Below are 24,667 nucleotides of genomic sequence, written 5' to 3' on the forward strand. Positions count from 1 at the left end.
CTTTGCCCAACAATAATTAAAATGGTCATGATTCACCAAGCATATGTACACCTTCAGAATTATGCAACAGCTGTTACAGCCCAACACAATGGGTGTAATTTTATTTTATTTTTTTTGTTAGCCATTAGAAAACTGAAATCCAAGAGTTAAGTAACCAGCCCAAGGCCACACAGGAAAGGCAGAGCCAGAATAGAATTGTATGTCTGCCTCATTCGAAAGCCACCATATGACCATTTTGAATAAGGTGAAGCAAGAGCAAATAAATATATTAACTTTGAATGCAAAACTCAAGAGGATTTCATAATACAATCTAAGCTTTTTACAGATATGGACAACTTCTTTCCTCCTCCTCTTCTCCTTCCTTCTCCTTCTTCTTTTCCTCCTCCTCCTTTTTTCCTCCTTCCCCTTCTTCTTCTCCTCCTCCTTCTCTTCTCCTTCCTTCTCCTCCTTTTCTCCTTTCTTCTCTTCTTCTCCTCTTCCTCCTCTTCTCCTTCCTTCTCCTTCTGCTCCCTCTTCTCCTTCTGCTCCCCCTTCTCCTTCTTCTTGTTCCTCCTTTCTCTTCCTCCTCCTCTTCCTTTCTCCTTCCTCCTACTCCTTCCTCTTCCTCCTCTCTTCTCCTTTCTCTTCGCTTCTTCTCCTCCTTTGTCCTCCTCCCTCCTCCTTCTTCTTCCTCCTCTTTCCTCCTCCTCCTTCTTTCCCCTTCTTCCTCCTCCACTCCCTCCTTCTCCTCTTCCTCCTCCTTCCTCCTCCCCCTCCCTCCTCATGCCTCTTCCAAAGATGTCTACATCCTAATCTCCAAAACTACGAATATGTTATATTGCATGGCAATGAAATTAAAGTTGCAGGTGGAACTACTGTTGCTCATCAGCTGACCTAGAGATGGAGAGAGTGTCCTGGATTAGCTGGGTGGGCTCGATAATTACAAGGGTCCTTGTAAGTGGAAGAGGGAGGCAGAAGATAAAGAATCAGAAAGATGAAACATGGGCAGACTCAGCTCTGGAAATGCATGAAGGAGCATTAAAGAGTGCTTGTAGCCTGCAGAAGCTGGGAAAGGCAAGATACAGATTCTACCCTAGAGCTTCCAGAAGGAATCCAGCCCTGAGAACACCTTGTTTGTAGCCCATGAGACCTACCTCAGACTTCTAGCCTTCAGAAGTGTAAGATAACATGTGTTGTTTTAAGCCACTAGGTTTGTGATAACTTGTCATAGCAGCAATAGGAAACTAATACTCTCAGCCAAACATATGTATTCATAAATTTATTGTTGGTCTTATCTTACTCTTTAAAGCAAGTTATTCACTGAACTAAGTGAATAGTTGAGCCTATTCACTTAAGAGTTCAAATAAAAATAAAGTCATCACACTTTTTTCTTAGAACAAAAACTGATTCAGTTTTCTACTATTTCAAATAAGTATAGTCTCATATTCTCAGTTGAATCTAATGAGGTTTTAGAAAACAGAAATTAAAACTGAATTAAACAAGGATATAATCCATTTAGCACACATCACCATAGTGTTGTTTTAGCCAAGTCAGCTTCTTTCTGCAGTTGCAGGGTGGAGTTAACCAAAGCATCCTTTCATAAGATGACCTAAATGTGTGTATTAATTATTTCATTCTGGCCGTCTGTCATCAGCTATTCTTTCTAGACTCTTCTTCCGTTCCTTTTGAAATGTTCTCACACTAGTATTTCCATTTCCCCTTTTAACACTATCAAGATGCTACTGTGAATCTCAAATAGCAAATGGCTGTATTGAGTGCAAATTTGAATTTAAGAAGGGAGTGAAAATTGCCAGAACAAGCATTTAAAGAAGAAATAAAGGCAGGCCCTTGGTCTTCAAAAGTTAATGGGAGTTAGGTTACTTAAATCTTAGAATATACCTCCTCTCACCAGGGGTATTGAAAATAATTAGGTTCCAGGCCAGTCTAGAAAACCTGTTCAACCCATTAAGTATATGATGTGTAAGGGAATCATATTCATGAAGTCTTCTACATTTATTGGGTACTTGCTATGTACAAGGCATTTTGATATAGACTGGAAATGCAAAGATAAATGAGAATTCTTGCTCCCTATAGTTCACAATCCAGAGGAGATTAATAATTGTACCACCGCTGGATAATACTACAATGCACATTCTGAAACAGTTCTGCGGGGCACAGAAGGCATGATGAATTTGCCTGGTGGTACCAGGAGACACTTGGCACTATGTGTGTAAAACAGGAAAGATGGATATTCCCATTCCAATTATTTACACCTTCCTGATAGGAAGGAGTAAGCAGTGGCCTTCACTTGGGAAGAATGGAGATTAAACATCCCTGATACCTAGCAAACTTTTCTTTACATCTGTGAAAGAAATGAACTTTCATTGCATTTCTAAACCCAGAGAAATCAGTCCCTAGGTATTCTGAATTGGGAAATACAGCATATATTAGAGAGTACTGAGTTCAGATAATCCTAGTTTCAAATCTACTTTGAAACTGACAGTGTATTATCTTGGTAGTTTCTTAGCCTTACGACCTCTATTTCCTTGGCTACAAAGTAGTCATCAATATTCCCATCTTTTAGGTTAAGGATGAACATACGAGATGATTTATATACAGCACCTAGCATGAGAGACTCAAGGATGGAATTCTGAATTTGGACTCTCTAGTTACAAACATACATGTACTAATAGGTACATAGTGTTCACATGTCAGAAAACACACACAACTTCTCCAGAATCACTGCCAAGTTTAACTGATGCCCTTTGGAAAAATGAAGCCAAATGCAACAAAACTAATCCCACCTCTGGCTTCACTGAAGAATAAATCTAGTACTCTGTGTCTGAATTGTTCTGTCATTTTGCAATTTCTTAACAGTCTTCAGGAAGAATAACGGAATGTTCCATAAGCACAAGAACCATGTCTTAGTCACCTTTGGTCCCATATCACAATTATCATGATATCCTGTTTAGTAGATGCTCATTTTTCACCTTAAAATATAGCGGGCCATAATCAAACAGGGTAAATATAAAAAGATTTTACTTATTTGGACATTATAGAGTTCATAAAAGCACCAAGAGTATGTTCTTACTAATATAGTTTAAAATATTTTATTTGAGAAAGAGGAAAATCACTCAAAGATAAACTATTCATTTAAGAAATGAACTCTTTGAGCACATACTATGGGTAAGGCACTGTTCTAGGCACTAGGGATACAGCAATGAAAAAGATACAAAAATCCCTGCCCTCGTGAATCTTACATTCTAGTCTGAAAGACAGACAGCAAATATGACCAAACTGATAAATAAGATGGAAGTAATAAGTACTAAGAAGAAAACTAAAGCAGAAAAGGAAGACAGGAAGTATCAGAGGGCCTACCCCAGGGTGGTGGTTCACGACACGATGAGAAGTCCCAGATTCTGCACCGATTTTGAAAGCAGAAACAACAGGATTTGCCGATGGGTTGAACATATGAAGTACTGTCAATTATTCAATGACTAGGAATTCTTAGAGTAAACAGAGTCCCAATTTCCCTTCATCAACATAATTGCCCTAGGAAATAATTCAGCCACTTAACTCAGGAAACAATATGAATTCCGCAGATGTTAAGTGATAAAGAGATGGAAATTTTTAAATACAGTTTTAAAGGGAACAAATATCTTGTGATAAAGCTGAGTGGCAAATCACCTATCAAAGATGCTAAGTAGAGTGACTTCACTTCATTTGATGGACCAATAGCTCACGAATGAATCTTTGAAAATTGAAGACTAACACTTAAAAACAAACTGAAAGTCTATTACTTACAGTTTTTATTCAAAAATAAAGGAAAGGTATTGATTAAATCAATTAGGCTCCTTTAAGGTTATCAAAAGAGGAAACTACTGTAATATTACAAAAATTTCATTTTTAGATCCCTTACACTATATCTCTCTAGGATGCATGTGATATTAATTTGAAAATTAGCATCATATACATATTTAAAAATTATATATGTACATATATTTGAACAATTGAAAACTATATACAATTATTTAAATTTTATATTTACATAAATGAAGGAAGAAAGGGAGGGAGGAAGGACAGAAGAAGGGAAGGAGGGAGGGAGAGAGAAACGAAGGAAGGAGGGAAGGAAGGAGGGAAAGAAGGAAGGAAGGAAGGAGGGGAGGAAGGAAGGAAGGGTGGGTCACATTTTTATAAGGATTTGTCAATCTCTTCAGTGTGGTACCAGAGAAATCCACAAGATGGCACTCATATATTTTTCTACCTATGATGCTGAATTAAAAACAGGATTGCTTACACTTTGTATTTCAGACCATAAAGACTGAATAAATCACAGAAGAAAACACATTTCAAAATTTTCTGTTACCATGGAGAGATAATGCTTTTAAGGTACTCTAACGCACATTCATAGCTTGCAAGTAACTTACAATTTTCACTTCCTATTCTAGCAGGTGGTGGAAAGTTAGCATTCATAACCATTATCTGCCAATCAACAGTTTGATAATAGAAAGCTGTAAGTGACCATTGAGAGACCTACAAACTTTTCTATGATGGGATGTGGGATCATTACTTGCTTCTGGTTTATTTCCAATGTTTTTATTGTTTGTTCAACATAGAGAGGTTCCGAAATTAGCAAACATAACTACCATTTTTCAGCTAAGTAAACACGCTCAGAAAGAGTAAGAAATAAGACAGGGTAATTTGCCCAAGAAAGATAAACAACGATAAATGAATCCAGTTTCTTTAACTAGAGAATCAATAATTTATACTTAAATCCTTAAGCAATAAATGTAGGTTAAATGAACAAGTTAATTCAAGTCATATTTCAACACATATTTATTGGACACTTCCCATATACCACACACTGTTCCAGGCTCTAAGGGATAAGCGATGTGCAAGATAAAGAATATCCTGCTTTCATGGAACTTCTGTGTTAGTGGTGATGAGTAGAAAAGAAAAACAAGAAAGATGCCAGAAATTATAAGAAGTATGAAGAGAATTTATAACTAGGATATGTGATAGTGTGACTGCATGACTACTTTACATTGTTTAAAGGAAAGCCTCTCTGAGGAGGTGACATTTCACTTGACATTTGAATGACAGAAGCTGACAACCATACAGAGATCAGGAGGTGGAGCGATCAAGGCAGAGGGAACATAGCTCATGAAATGATCTTAAGACCAGAACAAGTTGGGCCTATTTGGGGGGCAGAAAGATCTGTATGACTGGAGATGAGTCTACAAGGAGGAGAGCGGGTATGGCATGAGTGTCGAGAGGTAGGCATGAGCCAGGATGGATGGAGAGACGGATGAAAGAATGGATAGAAAGAAGAATACAAGGAGAAAGGAAATGAGCAAGAGCGCTAAGTTCAGGTTAATCAGAGATTCTTTTACATGTTGATCTTTCTGGATGTTTTCTATTAGTCTTCAGTACCTGCCTTAGCAAGTACTGAAGAATGAATATAACCTTTATTATTTGATATTGTAAAAAGGTGCCATTCCTCAGATTATCACTTTAAATATCAATGACCACAGGGTAGTGCTGGAAACAAACAAACAAACACACACATCTGTAGAAAGTGTAATAAAGCAGGATGAATAGGTGTTACTTTCAAGAGATAGCCAGAAGGTGAATTTTCAATAACACTTGATTTGAGTCTGTTTTATTCTGATGTGCCCCTTTCTTCTCAAGGAGTGTAGAAAGATATTCTTATTAATTAAAGATTCATATTTGCTGATTCTGATTAATCAATGTTTTCTGGTACCAAAGGGTGATTTAAATATTTCTTAAATTTCTCTTATCTTCTAATATTTACCTGTTGTGTAAGATTTTATTGTAAGCAAGTTTTCAAAAGCAATACATATTTAAGCTATGTTAGAAATGAAACCCAAGCAATTAAACTGTAAATTAAGAGGCCCTCTGCTCTATGTGACCTCACACAAATCAGATCATCAATCAAAACCTCAGTTCCCCCTCTAAAAATGGCATATCTGATTGGTCTACAACTAGAATCTTGACAAAGAGCTTGGATTTTATTGAATAAAAAGACTTCTATAAATATAATCTTGATATTTTACTAATGTTAATTGGCTCCAGATTGTAGAGCTGACATTATGCTGACCCTAGGACTACCCTCAGGTCACCCATTCCCAATCAGGAGCTTCTTCGTCTACAAAACTGTTTCAACAACCGCATCACTTAATGGTGGCTTAAATTTGTAAATACTTTCTCTCAGTAATCACAAAGCCATATCCAGAAATATCATTAGTAGCTGTATTTGCATCTATTAAATGTAGATTAAGAGGATTTTAACAAGGTTTTATTTACCAACTAATTAGAATGACAATTTATTACAAGTATGAAAATAATTAACTTAGAATTATTCAAGTAGTGCAGTTCTTCTGGTTGTAAGATAAAAATAAAATCATTCTCCCACTCAATCAATGGGCCTTGTTTGGAACAGGTACTTATATCAGACATTGTTATTAATTTCACATATTCACCTACTCTTTATTTTCCCAGACATTTGAATTCTAGTGCTGTTTATTTCATAAAGGCCTTTTAAAGACAAATTCACTCTGTATCAAAAGCAGTTGTTTAAATCAGCATTCAATTCTGACTGCTTTGCTCTTGATACTTTTCATAGCAGCAGCTGGGAGAGCACTTTACCATCAGTCATGGCTTTTTCTTGTTTGTTTCCTCTAATCAAAGTATATGTTCTACAATAAGCATTGCCCTGCAAATTTTTTTCCTCATGTTTGATAAATGTGATCTACATATAATTAACAACAAACAGATAAAATCCTGTTTCTCCCTTTTAAAGCAGGGGAAAGTTATTACTTGATTTCCCTCGTGTAGCAGTCAATGCTGTCTTGATATTAGTCTTTTGCCAAGTGTCAGTAAAATAACAAATAAAGCTTCTTTACTGCTATGATGATTTGACCATTAGCAAACCAAGAAGAAACTTACTTAACTTGAAAATATAATGTTTAGAAAGCACAACAGAAACTGACTATACATTCCAACCTCAAATGTTTTCAAAGATAACTTCATCCTTTTCATTCTTACATTTAAAAAAATCTATTGTCTTAAGATAAAAGAGCCACAAAACCCCAAGATGTAATCCCTGCTTCGGGCTAATGACAAAAAATATTTTTTATTTTTAGTTCACATCCTGAAAAAAATTCCCTTGACAGAAAATGTTCTGAACTAGATTCTGAGAGGCAAACATTTCTTTTACTAAAGTTTTTCCGGATGACAAAAGGAGAGAAGAGGGGTCAAAAAAGAAACATAAAAGTTCACCTAAAATAGATCAGCTTCAAATGTTAAAATACTTTTTAGTACATTAAACAGCTTTTAAATTTCAAATTTTATACTATAAATACTTGAATCACAGAACACCTTACCCTGATACACCCGGCATTAAAATAGTCTCATATTTATTTCTAATCATGTCACTGAACTGCTACTGTTTCCTGGGCTGCAAATAAATGATTTATTCATTATAGTGTGACACAGTTATGTATGATTGATTGGTATAAAATAGAAAGGGACTTTGTCCTCCACAGGAGTTTTGAACAGGGCCTGTCCAGTGCATGCTGTCTGTCCATCTGGAGCTACCCAGCTAAATTACTGCTTGCCCTTCTGGTAATGGACTCAGTGGATTTTTCACAGCATAATTTCCATTCTGCAAAAAATTACTAATCCCAATTGATTCTGTTTTAAGGCATTTCTAGATTCCAATTCATTATAAATACAACAACCTCTACCTTACCTTAGCCTTTTCAGAATCTCATCACGGTTTTTCAAGTTCCAAGAAAAAAAAGGCAGGCAGGCAATTTTTGTTTGTTTGTTTATTTTAAAAAAGAAACTACTACTATTGACAAAACAATGATAGAATAGAAATCATTCTGACTGTAAATACCTTAAAGCTTTTCTTTACTTTTCCTCCCATTTCAATAATTAGGCCAGGGAAGGAAGAAAGGAATTTCTAGGCCAGTGGTCATGCTCCACATCCTATGATTTTGTCGCTGTTTTTCCCTTAGCGTAATAGCTCCATTAATCAGCAGAAAATTTTGCAGCAAACTATCTATACATTTTAATATTATCCTCAGTGGAGTACTGAGAGTTAGAAAGTTGCTTCTCAAAGAACTTGAGTTACATTAAAGAACTATGGTGGCAAGCCACAAACCTCAGAGCAGTATCAGTGTTACTTTGGGTTAGTTTGCATTTTGATCATAGTTAAGTATACGGAAAATTTAATGACTTTACTTAATGAATGGACATTCGTTGAAAAATTGCCTTTCTGTATAGCCAAAGTCTTACTTCCAGAGTAACTGAATTCAGTCTGAGACATATTTTTACCCAGATAAGTTCAGTTAATTTTCCTACTCATGAGTTTTATGACTAATTCTTTTAAAAAAAACCTAAAAAAAGACTTAATCTACTCCTAATATTTTATCTTGATGTGCAGTTTAGTTTCACACACTGTGATTTCTATCGATTGCTGTATTTCCTTTGTTTCAGATAACTTGTTCCTTTAATTACATTGATTCTAATAGTTCAGTTATTTTGGCTGGTATCATACGGATACTGCTTTCTATTACTCTACTATGCAGTGCTAAAATAATTATTTGATTATACGAAAATGAGTTTAAATCTTAAATTATGCATTTTAAGCATTTTAAAATAATAAATGTACTGAACCTTCAGTTTTATTCTCAAATTCAATGCATTTGAATACTGATTCTGTTACTGAATATTTAATCTAGATATTCTATATGACACACATGTGAAAGAACAGTTGTATCGGTAGCAGTTTATTCTGCATATATGCCATTGTGTTAGTAATTCAAATAGGTGCCCGATCTCTAGTTCGCATTAATATTTTAGCTACGAAACCAATAATGGGCAAAAATTACTGGTAAGTGGACAAGGCTTTATGTGTAAATTCTGCATATTAAATATATATAACAATAGAGATTCACAGGACTTAGAATGAGGGTAGACAAACAGACTAAAATAAGACAGAACTGAGGTCATGACAAATCCCAATAACCATTTCCCACTCTGTATTTGCATATAAAATAGATTGCAATTCTCTGCCACCATTCATTTTTTTCTTCCTAAGCAAAAATAATTGATTACTAATTTCAATATTAAAAAAATAAAATTAGAAATTACCTTTGAAAATTGCAAATTATTTAAACACATGGCAATTGCTATATATTCTGAAGGAGAGTGTTTCAACTTTGCTAATTTCTGAAAAATGAGGGTGTTAACATATACAAAAAAAGCTATGTCTAAATAAGACTTGCTCTGAAATAAGACTTGCTGAGGCTCTGCTCTGAGATTTAGATAAACCTAAGTATTCTACCTTAACATTAATAGATAAATGAATTCAACTACAACCACAAAAGAAAGCATGGTTCTAACATTAGCCCTCAGTATTTTGAAATATATCCCCAAGTAAGTTTTCTTCCTTTCCCTAACCTACTCCAATCTAGGGCCTTGTTGAATTGTTGCAATACACTTTTATTTTTATTTGTGATTTTTAAAAATTTCCAGAGGTTATTGGGGAACAGGTGGTATTTGGTTACATAAGTTCTTCAGTGGTGATTTGTGAGATTTTGGTGCACCCATCACCTAAGCAGTATACACTGCACCCAATTTGTAGGCTTTTATCCCTCACCCCCTTCCTACTCTTTCCCCGAGTCCCCAAAGTCCATTGTGTTACTCTTATGCCTTTTCATTCTCATAGCTTAGCTCCCACTTATGAGTGAGAACATACCGTGCTTGGTTTTCCATTCCTGAGTTACTTCACTTAGAATAATATTCTCCAGTCTCATCCAGGTCATTGTGAATGGCATTAATTCATTCCTTTTTAGGCTGAGTAGTATTCCATCATATATATATATATATATATATATATTCCACAGTTTCTTTATCCTCTTGTTGACTGATGGGCTGGTTCCACATTTTTGCAATTGCGAATTGTGCTGCTATAAACATGCATGTGCAAGTATCTTTTTCATATAATGACTTCAGGAGTAGCTATTCTTATATCAGTCAATACACTTTTAGACAACAGACTTTCTGTCTAGTCAGAAATGGTAACAGCAGAAAGATAAGTGATGTTGGAAATTTGGTAGCAACACTAAGTATGATCTAACACTAACTACTACACTGTTTTCAGTTGCAGTGTTTCAGGCGACCAGAGAAAATGAATCCTGATGGCTGTTAAGGAGATTATATACCTCATTATCCACTGGGGATTCATATCCCCATGGATAATTTGTTTCCTTATAACCAACATTGGCATTAACCAGAAAATGGCTTCAGGTGCCCCAGACTTTATGGGCACACAGTGAAAAGTAGGAAAACTTTAACACATGAAGGTCCTCAGAGGAACTCTGTCAACAGACATTTTATGATTAGAGAAGAATTACAATGAAAGCAAGCACCTTTGTTAGTGGAAGAGGCACCAACATAACTGGGCCAATAAACTGAATGTTTCTTCCTATGTGTGTTTCATTGGACCCAAGGTAAGCTACAACAAAAAAATGAAAAGTATAGTGTATCAGTCCGTTCTTGCATTGCTATGAAGAAATACCTGAGACTGGGTGATTTATAAAGAACGCAAGTTTATTTGTCCCATGGTTCTGCAGGCTGTACAGGAAGCATACTGACTTCTACTTTTAGAGAGGCCTCAGGAAGTTTCCAATCATGACTGAAGGCAAAGCGGGTGTGAGACATCTCATATGGTGGCAGCAGGAGCAAAGTGGATTAAGTGCTATACACTAATAACCAGATCTCAGGAGAACTCACTCACTATGGCAAGGACAGTACCAAGAAGAATGGTGCTAAGCTATTCATGAGAAACCTACCCCCGTGATCCAGTCACTTCCTATTAGGGCCCACCTCCAACAGTGGGGATCACAATTCAACGTGAGATTTGGGCGTGGACACAGATCCAAACCAAATCATATAGATTAGAAAGAATAGGACAGCTTGAGGTTCAGGGGCATATAAGAAGCCTGGGAGCACGGTATCTACTTCTTCTCCTTTTCCTTCCTTTTAGAAACAAAATCAAACCACAAAAGAACTCTTAAAATTTGAGTAACAAGACAAAAATTACCTTAAAGGGCTAACACACCATTTCTAGATATTAACAATTTGAATATTTTAAACCTCATATTTTCCACAAGGATCTGTTGTAACATGTACCATTCACATATGTATCACTAAGATTTGATTCTAAGATATTCTGATCAAATCTCAGATGGCTGATCAATTCTCTGTAAGTTATTTGCTTTCCTGAAGATATTTCTGTGCCAATGTCTGAAAAGAAAACATAGTAATTACTCACGAGGAAAAGTAAATTCTTAATAAAAGAACTACATAAAATGTACCTAAATTTAATATGACAGTAAATTCTGGGCATTTCTTAATTATATTTTTGAATGCTTCTATAAAAAATATAAATTCGAACATAACTTATTGAAACATTTTTGAACAAGAAAATGGTTACATAAAATAAACACGTAACAACATGCAATGTATCAAATTAAAACTACATTTTAAGACAGTTTAAAGCTATTCGTGCCTTTCACTAAAATAGAGTATAGCAAATACTGTGTTCATTTTATAAACAACCAAAGTAAGAGGTTAAAGCAATTTAAAGTGCTCCTACACAATCTGAAAATACGTTTCCAATAATTGAATTCAAGGTTTTTGAGATCATACAAATATGCAATAAGAAAGTTTTAGGATCAAATATAATAAAAGTATAATTTATGCCTATCCAAAACAAAAAGCTTTTAAGGCATTATGATAGTTAAATTTCCTTCAGTGCATTAATCCTCTAATAACAGTTTCAGTCAAGGAAATGTTATGAGGTCAGATCTGAAGTTTTTTTAACTTAGTTTGAAATCATACATATTCTCTTTGAATATAATTTGCTTCGTGTAGCACCTAACTCTCCAGGAACTCAAAACACTTCATAGATTTATATCCTGATCTTAGTTATCTTCATTACTGCTTTTTTGTTTTTTGCAGCGGGATGAAACACTAGTTCAGTGATTTGTACACCAGTAAAACCAGTCTTACCAGTAGGTAAAAAAATGCTGAACAAAAGTTAAACAATCAATGATAACTTACCAACTCTAAAAATTCTATTTCTGTTTGGAGAGCTTCATAAACACTTTCCATGTCATCTTCCTTATAAAGTTCTAATTCTTTTTTAAGTCTATTTTAAAAGAAAATTTCACCTATTAGTTTAATAATAAACTGTAATTTTATTACTGTACAGAGAGGGACAAGCTTATAGCTTCTATAATCAGAATTTCAAGACTAAATAATTTGCATATTTTAATTGTCTATAATTCCATGAAGACTATATAAAATTTTGTGGTAAAAATTTTCATAAAGAAATTAAGGTAGACTAATAGACATTTAATATTTTTGTTGTTGTTGTTTTTTGAGATGGAGTCTCGCTCTGTCATCCACACTGGAGTACAGTGGTGTGACCTCTACTCACTGCAACCTCTGCCTCCTGGGTTCAAGCAATTCTCCTGCCTCAGCCTCCCGAGTAGCTAGGATTACAGGCACCTGCCACCACACTCAGCTAATTTTTGTACTTTTAGTAGAGATGGGGTTTTGCCATGTTGGCTAGGCTAGTCTTGAACTCCTGACCTCAAGTGATCCACCTGCCTGAACCTCCCAAAGTGCTGGGATTACAAGCATGAGCCACCATGCCCAGCTGACATTTAATAATTTTATCATAACTAAAAGAGCAACATGAGCTGGTGGATAGCAAATATATAGTACTATGTCTTAACATCTGTTTGAGTCCTGGCCACTAGCAAACTGAATAAGCTTAGTTGAAACATTTAGCTTCTCTGAACCTCACCTGAAAACTTTTAAGTGTAGGAAAAAAAATGACCCTTGAGCTTTCTTCTTGATGTAAAATTAAACTATAACTTTATAATATACATGCATAATTAAAATATACCTTAATTTGGGAGTGAGAAAGCAACATCTTTCTTTTCCCCAATTAAGTTTCCTTTCTCCAATTAAGTCTTTAATTTTTTGAATATTTTGAATTTTTTAACATGAAAAAGCACATAAATTTTATTAACATGCATTGGGAATCACAAAAGAAAAGGTTGGTTAGAACTGAAGAGGTTAGATTCAGGTTTATTACCCTCTTAATGAAGGAAAGAGGGTTTGGAGTTGGTAAAGTTTACGAGAGACTGTCGTTTGACATGATCAAACCAAAATGGAGTTTCTGGAGCTAGGTGCCACGTGATCTATCTTGAAAATGGGTCAGTTTCCCAAAAAATAGGAGATTCATAGCAAACAATCTAAGGGGCTTGAACCAACATAAGGCAGTCTCCTCTGAATTATGACTGTAAGAAATTAACTTTGAAATGATTCTAGAAAAATCCAATTAAATGTTTATACTGATTTTTTTTGTATCTTTGGTTTTTCTTTTTTATCAGACTTTTAAAGGAACTACACTATATGGAAATATATGGGTGTAGTAATGGAAGATAAGGGCTATTTTTATTAAAATCTATTTATGCATACTCATCTTGGTATTGGCTCTGTCTTCAATGGTAACAGTAATTTCTCTCTCCCTGGTATTAGAGTGTCACCCTTCTCATGCCTTACTTTTAAGCAGATAGAGCCTAAAAGGGTAGATAATTTTTCCTGTATTTATTGAATATCAATTGCCAAGATAATCCTTAAGAAAATGTGGCATAATTTCAGGGTGGTATATTCTGGTCCCTTCAAAGCAGCTCCGATAGGCAATAGAAACAATAAGTTTAAACAAAGAGTCAACAATTGTACTAATATCATACAAGTTTGATGAGTACAAATGTGCTCTGGAAATTTATTGCCAAATCAGCATGGACTTTGAGGAATTTTTTAAAGATTATTTTATGCCTGTATTTAATGTGGAAAATAGTAAAAATAAGTCTTCCATTTTTGCCATTATGACTAACGTTTTTTCCTGAAAAGAAAAACATAAAAGCTAGGAGCTGTGATTGAAGAGGTACAAAGCTAGAGGCTGGAACTGGGCAGCTAGGAGGTTAAAGCTGCCCTGAGAGGAGATATGAGGAACATTGCTCTCCCAAACCTAAGCAACTCCTGGGCCAGCAACAAGGTGAGAAATATAGATCGACTTGAACCTTTGCTGAGCCCTGACCCTCAAGGGGAAGCGGAAGGAGTTGTAAGATCAGTGGCATTTCCTGGATACCAGCAGATGCAAAAGAAAAATCTCTATGACTGCACAGTATTCCATGGTGTATATGTGACACATTTTCTTTACCCAGCCTATCATTGATGGGCATTTGGGTTGGTTCCAAGTCTTTGCTATTGTGAAGAGTGCCGCAATAAACATATGTGTGATGTGTCCTTATAATAGAGTTATTTATAATCATTTATAATCCTTTGAGTATATACCCAGTAATGGGATTGCTGGGTCAAATGGTATTTCTAGTTCTAGATCCTTGAGGAATCGCCATACTGTCTTCCACAATGGTTGAACTAATTTACACTCCCACTGACAGTGTAAAAGTGTTCCTATTTCTCCACATCCTCTCCAGCATCTGTTTCCTGACTTTTAATGATCACCATTCTAACTGGTGTGAGATAGTATCCCGTTGTGGTTTTGATTTGCATTTCTGTAATGACCAGTGATAATGAGCTTTTTTTCATATGTTTCTTGGCTGCATAAATGTCTTCTTTTGAGAAGTATCTGTTCATATCCTTGGCCCACTTTTTGATGGGGTTGTTTTTTTCTTCTAAATTTAAGTTCTTTATAGATTCTGGATATTAGCCCTTTGTCAGCTGGGATGAGTTCATGTCCTTTGCAGGGACATGGATGAAGCTGGAAACCATCATTCTCAGCACACTAGCACAAGAACAGAAAGCCAAACACCACATGTTCTCACCCTAAGTGGGAGCTGAACAATGAGAACACGTGGACACAGGGAGGCAAACATCACACACCAGGGCCTGTCAGGGGTTGGGGGGCTAGGGGAGAGACAGCATTAGGGGAAACACCTAATGTAGATGACGGGTTGATGGATGCAGCAAACCACCATGGCACGTGTATACCTATATAACAAACCTGCATGTTCTGCACATGTACCCCAGAACCTAAAAGTATAATAATAATAAGAAAATATTCTCTAAAGGAAACCTTAACAAATTTAGACCCACAGGCCTCTCATAGATTGAGAACAATGAGTTTGCAGCAAAATTTCATGAAGCACCCAACAAGGAAAGCCATTATAAAGTAAAAGCAGAGACACGAAGCAATAGATTACACCCAGGTTATTCAGAAAACTACAGATTATTCACAAAATAAAATGTCCAATGGCTAATAAAAATAGGAAATGGTATTAAATTTCATTCTAAATCCAGGAAATACAAAGAAAAGCATAAGGAAATACCATTAAACATTCACCAGAATAACTAAAATGAAAGATAGGCAATATCAGGTGTTGATAAGGATATGAAGAAACTACAACTTCCAGACCACTAGCACAGGATATTGCTTTCCATTCTTTTTTAACCTATCTACATCTTTATATTTAAAGTGGGTTTCTTGTGGAAACCATATATTTGTGTCTTACTCTTTTATCTAATGTAATAATCTTTTACTTGGTATATTTAGACCATTTTCATTTACTATAGTTATTCATATGGCTGAATTTAAAATGTAAGATTTTTCTAATCATTTTCTATTTGTTCTATCTGTGCTTTGCTCTTTTCATTCCCTCTCTTTCTACCTGCTTTTGGATTTTTTTAATAATTGCATTTTATCTCCTCTATTGACTTATTATTTATACTTACTGTAGTCCCCCTTTATCCACGGGGGCTACATGCTCCAATACTCTCAGTGGACACCTGAAACTGTAGACAGTACTGAACCCTCTATATGCTATGATTTTGCCTATACATATATACCTACGATAAACTGTAATTTATAAATTAGGCACAGAAAGGGATTATTAACAATACCTAATAATACAATAGAACAATTGTGACAATATACTGTACTAAAAGCTATATGAATGTAGTCTCTTTCTCTCAAGATATCTTATTGCACTGTAGATCTTAGCAACCTCAGCATACAGTTTTTTTCCTTTCCTTATTAAGTCAAAAACTTTCATCTTTTCACTTACAGGAAGCACTTTACACCTTCTTTTGGGCATATATGCATTGCCAGCACCACTACTCCTGTGATTTGGGCCCATCATTAAGTGCAATAAGGGTTACCACAAAGACTGTGATTGCACAACAGTCGATATGATAACTCAGATGGCTACGAAGTGACTAGCATGCAGGTAGCATATACAGTGCAGATACACTGGACAAAGGCATGATTTACGTCCAGGGCAGAATGGAGCAGAACTGCACAGGAGTTCATCATGCTACTCAGAATGGTGTGCAATTTAGAATTGTTTATGAAATTTTTCATTTAATATTTTGGAACCATGGGTGAATGTGGGTAACTGGAACTGCGGAAAGAAACTGCAAATAAGGGGGGACTACTGTATTTTTTAAAAGTTGTAATGCTTGCATTTGGGTTAACACACATCTTCACTTTATTGCTGTATACTTTCAAATAGTATAACACTGCTTTACTTGGCCGGACCACAGTGGCTCATGCCTGTAATATCAGGACTTTGGGAGGCCAAGGTGGGCAGATCACTTGAAGCCAGGAGTTCAAGACTGACCTGGCCAACATGGGGAAAACCCGTCTCTACTAAAAACTCAAAAATTAGCCGGGTGTGGTGGCACATGCCTGTAATCCCAGCTACTAAGGTGGCTGAGGCATGAGAATAGCTTGAACCCCACAGGCGGAGGTTGCAGTGAGCCAAGGTCATGCCACTGCACTCCAGTCTGGGCGACAAAGAGAGACTCTGCCTCAAAAAAATAAAAATAAAATAACACTTGCTACACTTACAGGATAAGAAACTTTCCAATTTCTCCCTCCCATTTTTTGTTCAGTCACCATCACACATTTTTCTTTTTACATATGCTATAAACCTAAAATATATTCCTTTTTGCTTTTATCATTTATTTGTTACATCAATTAAAAGTGAAAAAGGGGCCTTTATATTTACCTTTTCATTTTCAATTTTATATTTATCTTCATTATCTTTAATTAATTTATTTATTTTTAAGTAGAGATGGGGTCTCTCTATGTTGCCTAGGGTGTTCTCAAACTCCGGAGCTCGAACTCCTGAGCTCAAGCTATCTGCCCACTTCAGCCTCTCAAAGTACAGGGATGAGAGGTGTGAGCCACCATGCCCGGCCTATTTGAACCATTTCTGAAGTTTTATTATTTCTTTGCATAGCTCCAAATTTCTATCTGGTATAGTCCTTCTTTCTGAAAAACTTACACAGCCCTTTTTTGTAATGTAGTCCATTGGCAAGAAATTCAATCAACTTGAGTTTGTCTAAAAATATCTGTATTTGCCTCCATTTGTGAAGGAGATTTCACTGACAATTCTGAACTGGCAGCTCTTACTTTCACTCTTTAGGATGTCATTCCCTTGTCTTTTGGTTTGCATGATTTCTGATGAGAAGTCTTCTATATTTATTATCTTCATTCCTTTGTATATATAATGTGTCTTTTTGTCTTTTCTCCTTCTGCCTTCCTTCCAGATTTTCTCTTTATCTTTGTTTTTCAGAGGTTCGAATGTGATGTGTATAGATGTTTGCCTTTTTTCTTTAATGCTGCTTGGGGCTCTCTGAGCTTCTTGTATCTGTGCTCTAAAGTATTTCATTATTTTTGTAGAATTCTCTAACATTATTTCTGACATATGAAACAATATAATCTCAAATACATTATGCTAAACCTAAAAAGCCAGACTGAAGAGGATACATAGCATATTATTCCATTTGTATGACATATTGGAAAAAGCAAAACTAGGAAAACAGATCGGGGCTGGGGCTGGAACGCAGGCACTGAGTATAAATAGGCAGGAGGGTACATTCTGGGGTCATCAAAGTATTCTATATCTTGATTACAGTGGTGGCTACATAACTGAATATTTTTGCCAATTCACTGTATACTAAAAGGTAAATTTACTGTATGTAAGTTTTTAAAAAGGCAATGACAGAAGTCAAAGTTCTTATAAAATAACAATTTTTTAATTTAAAATTTTTTAATTAAAAATTTTTAAGTTTCCAAAAGGAAAAATAATGTAAAAAAGACCTCTCAATACGAAAACCAAATAAAACCACCTATAAGTTATGTATACAAGCTAAGAAGGAAATAGAGGATTTTGCAAAACTTGAAATTACATGTAAGTAAGGAAATAAACATCCAACTTCAGCTCTGAAGCCTACACCAACACAGAAAGAGTTGAGTAACAATTCAATGGTAGAGAGAAGAACCGAAAAAGGGTGCCTAAGGGTGATGAAATACAGATTAAATGACCTTCAGAAAGTGAAAGTCCTTCCCCGTGTGGGGAAACACTGAGAAAAGGTCGGAGGCCTCACAGTTGAAAGTAATGGCTTCTGCAGGGCGGAAGAAGTTTGTTTCAATCAATGGCTCTCTTATCTTTTGGGGAGAGACAGTTGTGGTGTTTTGTGGTTTAATGATGTTCTTTTTGTCTTTCCAGTGCTTTTCGTTTCCATTTCTTGATTCCTCCTTGTCTTTAAATGTCACAGCCCCTGCAAATTTGTCTATTTCTCACCCAATAACCATATCTGAAATGAAGAAAGTTTTTGTTCTGTTTTGCTGATGAAGTTTTTTAAAAATGGTATTATGAACAAAAAGCAAAACTACTTTGAGACACCAGATAATCCAAAAACTATATAAATTGATCTAAAATATAAAGATACAAGGAAAACAGTGAATTTCTTTTCCTGAAGCATGCATAACATTGATACCAAACTTGATCAAGTTAGTGAATACATATACACACACATGCACATGTCTATGAATACTAATGCAAAAATTATAAATAAAATATTAGTAAAAAGAATCCAATACCACATTAAGTAAATAATATACTGAGATCTATTAGGATTTGTTCCAGGAATTAATGTATGGTTAAATATTAGAAATTCATTAATATAATTGGCCATATTAATATTTCCAAGGGAAAAATAATATGATTATCTTCAGAGGTGCTGAAAGGGTGTTTAAAATATTAAAACTTATTCCTGATTAAAAAAACTTTCAATAAAATTAGAATGAATAGATATGTTTTTACCCAATAAAAAAATACATATGTCAATCCCAAAGTAAGCATCTTATTACTGGGGAAACACTAGAGTCAATCTCTTTAAGGTCAGGAATAAGGATGCCCATTACCTTTATTACTTTTTAGTATTAAGTTGGAAGAACTGGCCATTAAAATTAGTCTAGAGAAAATAATTAGAGGCACAATAGTTTGAGAGACAAAATAAAGTTATTTTAATTTTCAGGTAATATGACAATATAACTGAAAACTCAAAAATATCAATGAAAGAAAGCAATTCAAATAAAATAATTTAGTAAGGTGACAAGATATAAAATTAGCATACAAACATAGCCTTAATTTTCATCAATAATAACTAACATGACTTTTTGTTTCATAGGACATCATAAAAATGTTAATTATTTCTACATTATATCAGACTGAATATGATCCTGATAAAAATACAAATTTTTTCCTTGGTGCTAGGCAAATTGATCCTAAAGTTTATATGGAAAAAATAAACATTCAAGTAAGGTTCTTTAACATTTTTCTTTTTAGAAAAGCCCTGAGAAAGAAAAAACAAAAAGGAGTGACTAGCCCCACCAACCACTAAATCCTACTATTTATCTTTTATAATTAAAACAGTGCAATACTGGCATATAAATAGAACAGTGGGATATAGTAGAAGGCAGATAGAGTCAAGTATAAATGGAAATACAGTAGATAATAGAGGTGACACCTCAAACCACTGGGAAAAACAGATAGACTTTTCATTAAATTGGGTTGAGAAAACTGGATAGTCATTTGCAAATGGATGTAAATGGATTGCCAAAGCTAAAATTGGATCTACATTACACAGCATATATAAGAATACCCTAGAAACGGATCAAAGATTTAAATGTAAAAAATGAAACCATAGAAGGTCAAAGTGAAAGCATCAATAAATTATTTGATAAACTGGGTGTAGGTAAAGACTTTTAAACTATGGCTCAAAACACAAATGCAATAAAAGAAAAGAGTATTAAATTCAATTATGTTTAAAAGGTTGTGTAGCAAAAACCACCATAAGTAAAGTTCAAAGATAAATGACAAGCCATAAGAAAATATTTGCCACATATGTCACAGATAAAGGACTAACCTCCATAATATATAAATAAATTTTCTAATCAGGGACAAAAAAAGGCCAAAAGCCTGATAGAAAAATAGGAAAAAATCATACAGAGGTAGTTAAAAAAATTTTTACAAATAGTCCTTAAAGGCATAAAGAAACACTCAAATTCACTCATAATAAAGAGCTGCAAATATACTACATGGGAATATTGTTTCTCATCTATCACACTGGCAAAACTTCAAAAACTTGACAACAAACGCTTTCGGCAAGATTATGGGAAAAAATTGTGCTCAAACATTGCTAGAAGAAATTCAAATGGTAAGACCTCAATGGAGGAGAATGTGGCAAGATCCAACAAAACTACATTTGCATTTTCCCTTTGACACTGCCACTCCATATCCAGTAAGATGCTGTATAAATACAAAACAACATATACACAAGATTACTTATTGCAGCATTATTTGTAATCACAAAATATTGGAAACAATGTGTCTGGTTGCATAAACTGTAGTACATCTATTACAATGAAGTATTATATAGCTATAAAAGTGAAGATAATCTCTTTTAACTATTATAAATGAATTACAGGATATATTGTTAAATAAAAAACAGAAAGATACAAAAGACTATATACAATGTGTTGACGTTTGTGAAAGAGAAAGGGATATGAGAATATATTATTAAATATCGGTTTATTTTTGGAAAAAGAAACACAGGAAGGATGAATCAAAAACTAGCCAAAACGGTAACCTACAGCAGTGAGTGAAAATGCAGCAGGATAAAGAATGGAATGAAACGTCTCTGGACATATCTCTTTATATACTTTTGCTCTTGAATTATGCTGATGTTTTACTTATTTATCAAATAAAATTCAATCAATAAAGCTGAGAAAAAGAGCCCTAAAGTTAGATGAAAAGAACACTTGAGTTAAACACAAATAGAAAAGCATAAACCTAACTGCATTTCAAATTTGTAATCACAGGAAAAAATAAAAAAGAATTAAAGTGATTTTTTGAACACAATAGTCTATACACCCTCAGTGGGATGTGTAGTAAGGCACTAAGAATTACAGAGGAATCTCATATTTTATTTAGTAGGCTTGTTGTTAGTGGGGGCACATGGCTAGTAATTCTAAAATTATTTTGTGATATTTGTAGGAGTCAGGATATTAATAATTACATTGATATAATTGAGAACCAGAGTTTTAACTAGAAAGAAGATACACACACAGAATGGAGGGAGGAGAAGAAAAATCAGTCATTGTGGATTTGAGTTGGAGGAGACTGTGTAAATTTACCATTTAAAAATGGTAATTTTAGTTGTGTCCACTTAAATTGCTTAGAAGCAATGACATCCAATAGCAATGAGCACATCTAGTACGGTGGTCTGAGTTTCTAAATACTATTCCCAACTCAAAGATAATAGGGCTTCTTGACAAAAATAATTGGTTCCAGGATTGAGGGAGGTCTGTATAAGAAGAGCCTGGAACCCCTTCTTGCACCAGAAAGAAAGTGGTTTTTAAAAAATCATGCAGAAATCAATTTCAGAGGGATTGCCTCTGGCCAAACTTGGGACAATTGGGGTATCAAAAATAATAATAACAGTAATGTTACAGTTACACATGTAACTTTAAAAGGTGCATGAGTACATAATTTTTTTAAAAGGAGAAATAAAAAGGGTGGGGGAAGGAGGGGAAAAGGAAACCTCTTTTTAAAAGAATTTTACCAATAAATAAATAAATAAAGAATGCCATGAGTAGAAATTACCATTTTGCAGTCACCATTGTAATAACTGATTCAAGGAGGAATCATTAGTGGATAATAAATGATAGAGAGAAGGGTTATTGGGGAAAGGATATGTACAAGGTATCAAAGGGTCATCCTATATATTACTTAGCACTACCAATGGAAAAATAGTACTTTCTCACCAGAGAAATCTGGCAGACACAATCTCAACTAAGGGATCAAACTTAGCATTACCAAAAATGAAACTAACTGACATTATGTGCCTCCTGATATAACGCTCTGAAAAAGACACAATATCACTTACATGATATTCTTGCCAAAAAAATTTAACTTGCATATAATCTCAAAGGAACAAATAAGTACAAATTGAAGAACATTGCATAGAACAACCAGCCTTGACACCTCAGAAAAAGTGTCAACTTAATGAAAGGAGAGGAATTGTTCTTGAATAAAAGAGCTTAGAAGAAAACATAATTTGTAATCCTCAATTGGTTCCCAGGTATAAGAAGGAGAGAGAGAGGAGGAAGGGAAAGAAGACAAGAAAGAGACAGAAAAGAAGTGAAAAAGAAAGAAGAAAAGTAACTACAATGAACACTATTAAGATAACAGAGGAAATACTAATATAGACTATTAGGTAACAGTACTGTACCAATGTTAAATTTCCTGTTTGTTAATTTTCTAATTTTTTTTTTTTTTTTTGAGACAGAATCTCGCTCTGTCGCCCAGGCAGCAAGCTCCACTTCCTGGGTTCACACCATTCTCCTGCCTCAGCCTCCCCAGTAGCTGGGACTACAGACGCCTGCCACCACGCCCAGCTAATTTTTTTGTATTTTTAGTAGAGATGGGGTTTCACTGTGTTAACCAGGATGGTCTCGATCTCCTGACCTCATGATCCACCTGTCTCGGCCTCCCAAACTGCTGGGATTATGGGCATGAGCCACCGTGCCCAGCCTCTAATTTTGTTTTTAATTGACATAATAATTGCACATATTTTTGGGATACAGTATGATGTTTCGATACATGTATACAATGTAAAACAGTCAAATCAGGGTATTTTGCATATCCCCATCACCTCATACATTTATCATTACTTTATCATGAGAACATTCAAAATCCTCTCTTGTGGCTATTTTGAAATATACAATAGAATATTGTTAACCAAGAAACAAAAATGCTAACTATAAAAAATGATTAAAAATGTCAACCACAGCGAAAGTAGGAACTCTTCAACTAGAACAGCCTAAAGCAAACAACAAAACCCCATCAACTTGGAGAAGATATTTTTAATTCGTTACCAGGCAAAATTCACAACTATTGAAAGACCAAATATTTAAAACTTCTGGAAATTAATAGGAAAAAGACAAATTACTCAAACAATCTAGTAGAGAAATAAGAGTTACTTTCCAGAAAAAAAGATGCATGGGTCATAAACAAACACAAAAGATGCTCAATCACATACGTAGTCAGGGCAAGGCCATTAGAGACCATGAAATACCATCTTATGTCCACAAGATTGGCAAAAACTAAAAAGTCTTTAAAAAGCATTGACAAGGGAGGAGATCAACAGGAAATTTCATAATGTGCTAATGAAAATATAAACTGGCTTAATCACACTCGAAAATAGTCTGTCATCATCTCGTGAAGTTCAACATTCACATGCCCTACACTCAGCAATTCCAACAGGCATCTATCCTGGAACAACTCTTGCATATGTGCACCAGCACGTACACAGCAGCATGTACACAGCTCTGGGCACACATCTACACTCACCAACGTGGGTAAATCTTAGAAAAAACGTTGAATAAAATACAAGTCCCAGATAGTATAATTTTTACACAACTCAAAAACAAATAAAAATAACCAATAGATTGTGCAGGTATATACAGATGATAAATGCACGCTGTAAACTAAAGTTATATAATACAATAAAGAAAAGTATACATACACAATAATTCAAATTATATAATGAATCACATTATTGAACGACATGCACAAGAAAATGAAATACAATATAGGACATCAACTATATCTGGGGTAATGAAGGGAGTATGGGATAAAGGAGAAGCCATAGCTAATGCAAGTTATTGGTAATATTCTAGTTTATTTCACGGACGATCATTTTTAGCTCATATTTAGCTCATATTTAGTTCACAGGCGCTCATTATATTAGTATACTTTAGAAATTACATATAGTTTACATATGTTATTTTGAGGACCACTGGGGAATAAAAACATAATATTTATAATAAGGGTGGATGGTGAAATACCCTATTCAGTCATAATCGCTAAACAACAGGAATATATTGTGAGAAATGCATAGTTGGTGATTTTGTCATTGTATAAACATCATAGAGTGAACTTACACAAACCTAGATTGGATAGCACACCAGACACCTAGGCTATAGGGTATAGCTTATGCTCATAGGTTACAAACCTGTACCGCATGTTACTGTACTGAATACTGTAGGCAACTGGAACACAATGGCAAGTATATGTGTATCTAAACATAGAAAAGGTGGAATAAAAAGTGCAGTCTTATAATCTTATGGGACCACTGTTAGATATGTGATATGCTGCTGACTGAAATATCACTATGCAGCACATATGTATATTGAAGT

General features: G+C 34.8%; 1 protein-coding gene across 3 annotated transcripts in view; it reads right to left on the minus strand.

The window, feature by feature from the left end:
• Window positions 1–10,604: 10,604 nt before the first annotated feature.
• Window positions 10,605–24,667, minus strand: part of CCDC172 (coiled-coil domain containing 172) — a 55,249-nt gene continuing 41,186 nt past the window's right edge. For 2 of the 3 annotated variants that reach the window (XM_009215436.2, XM_009215435.2), the window contains exons 8-9: window positions 12,139–12,226; window positions 10,605–11,319 (exon numbers count right to left, since the gene is read on the minus strand). In XM_009215436.2, the coding sequence (XP_009213700.1) occupies window positions 11,284–11,319; window positions 12,139–12,226 (124 nt within the window). In that variant the 3' untranslated portion in view covers window positions 10,605–11,283. Of the gene's footprint in view, window positions 11,320–12,138; window positions 12,227–18,200; window positions 18,718–24,667 lie in introns of those variants that run through there. The other variant, XM_021943721.2, reaches the window with a different exon arrangement.

The sequence above is a fragment of the Papio anubis genome, chromosome 11, assembly GCF_008728515.1.
Source record: "Papio anubis isolate 15944 chromosome 11, Panubis1.0, whole genome shotgun sequence".
Taxonomy (NCBI): domain Eukaryota; kingdom Metazoa; phylum Chordata; class Mammalia; order Primates; family Cercopithecidae; genus Papio; species Papio anubis.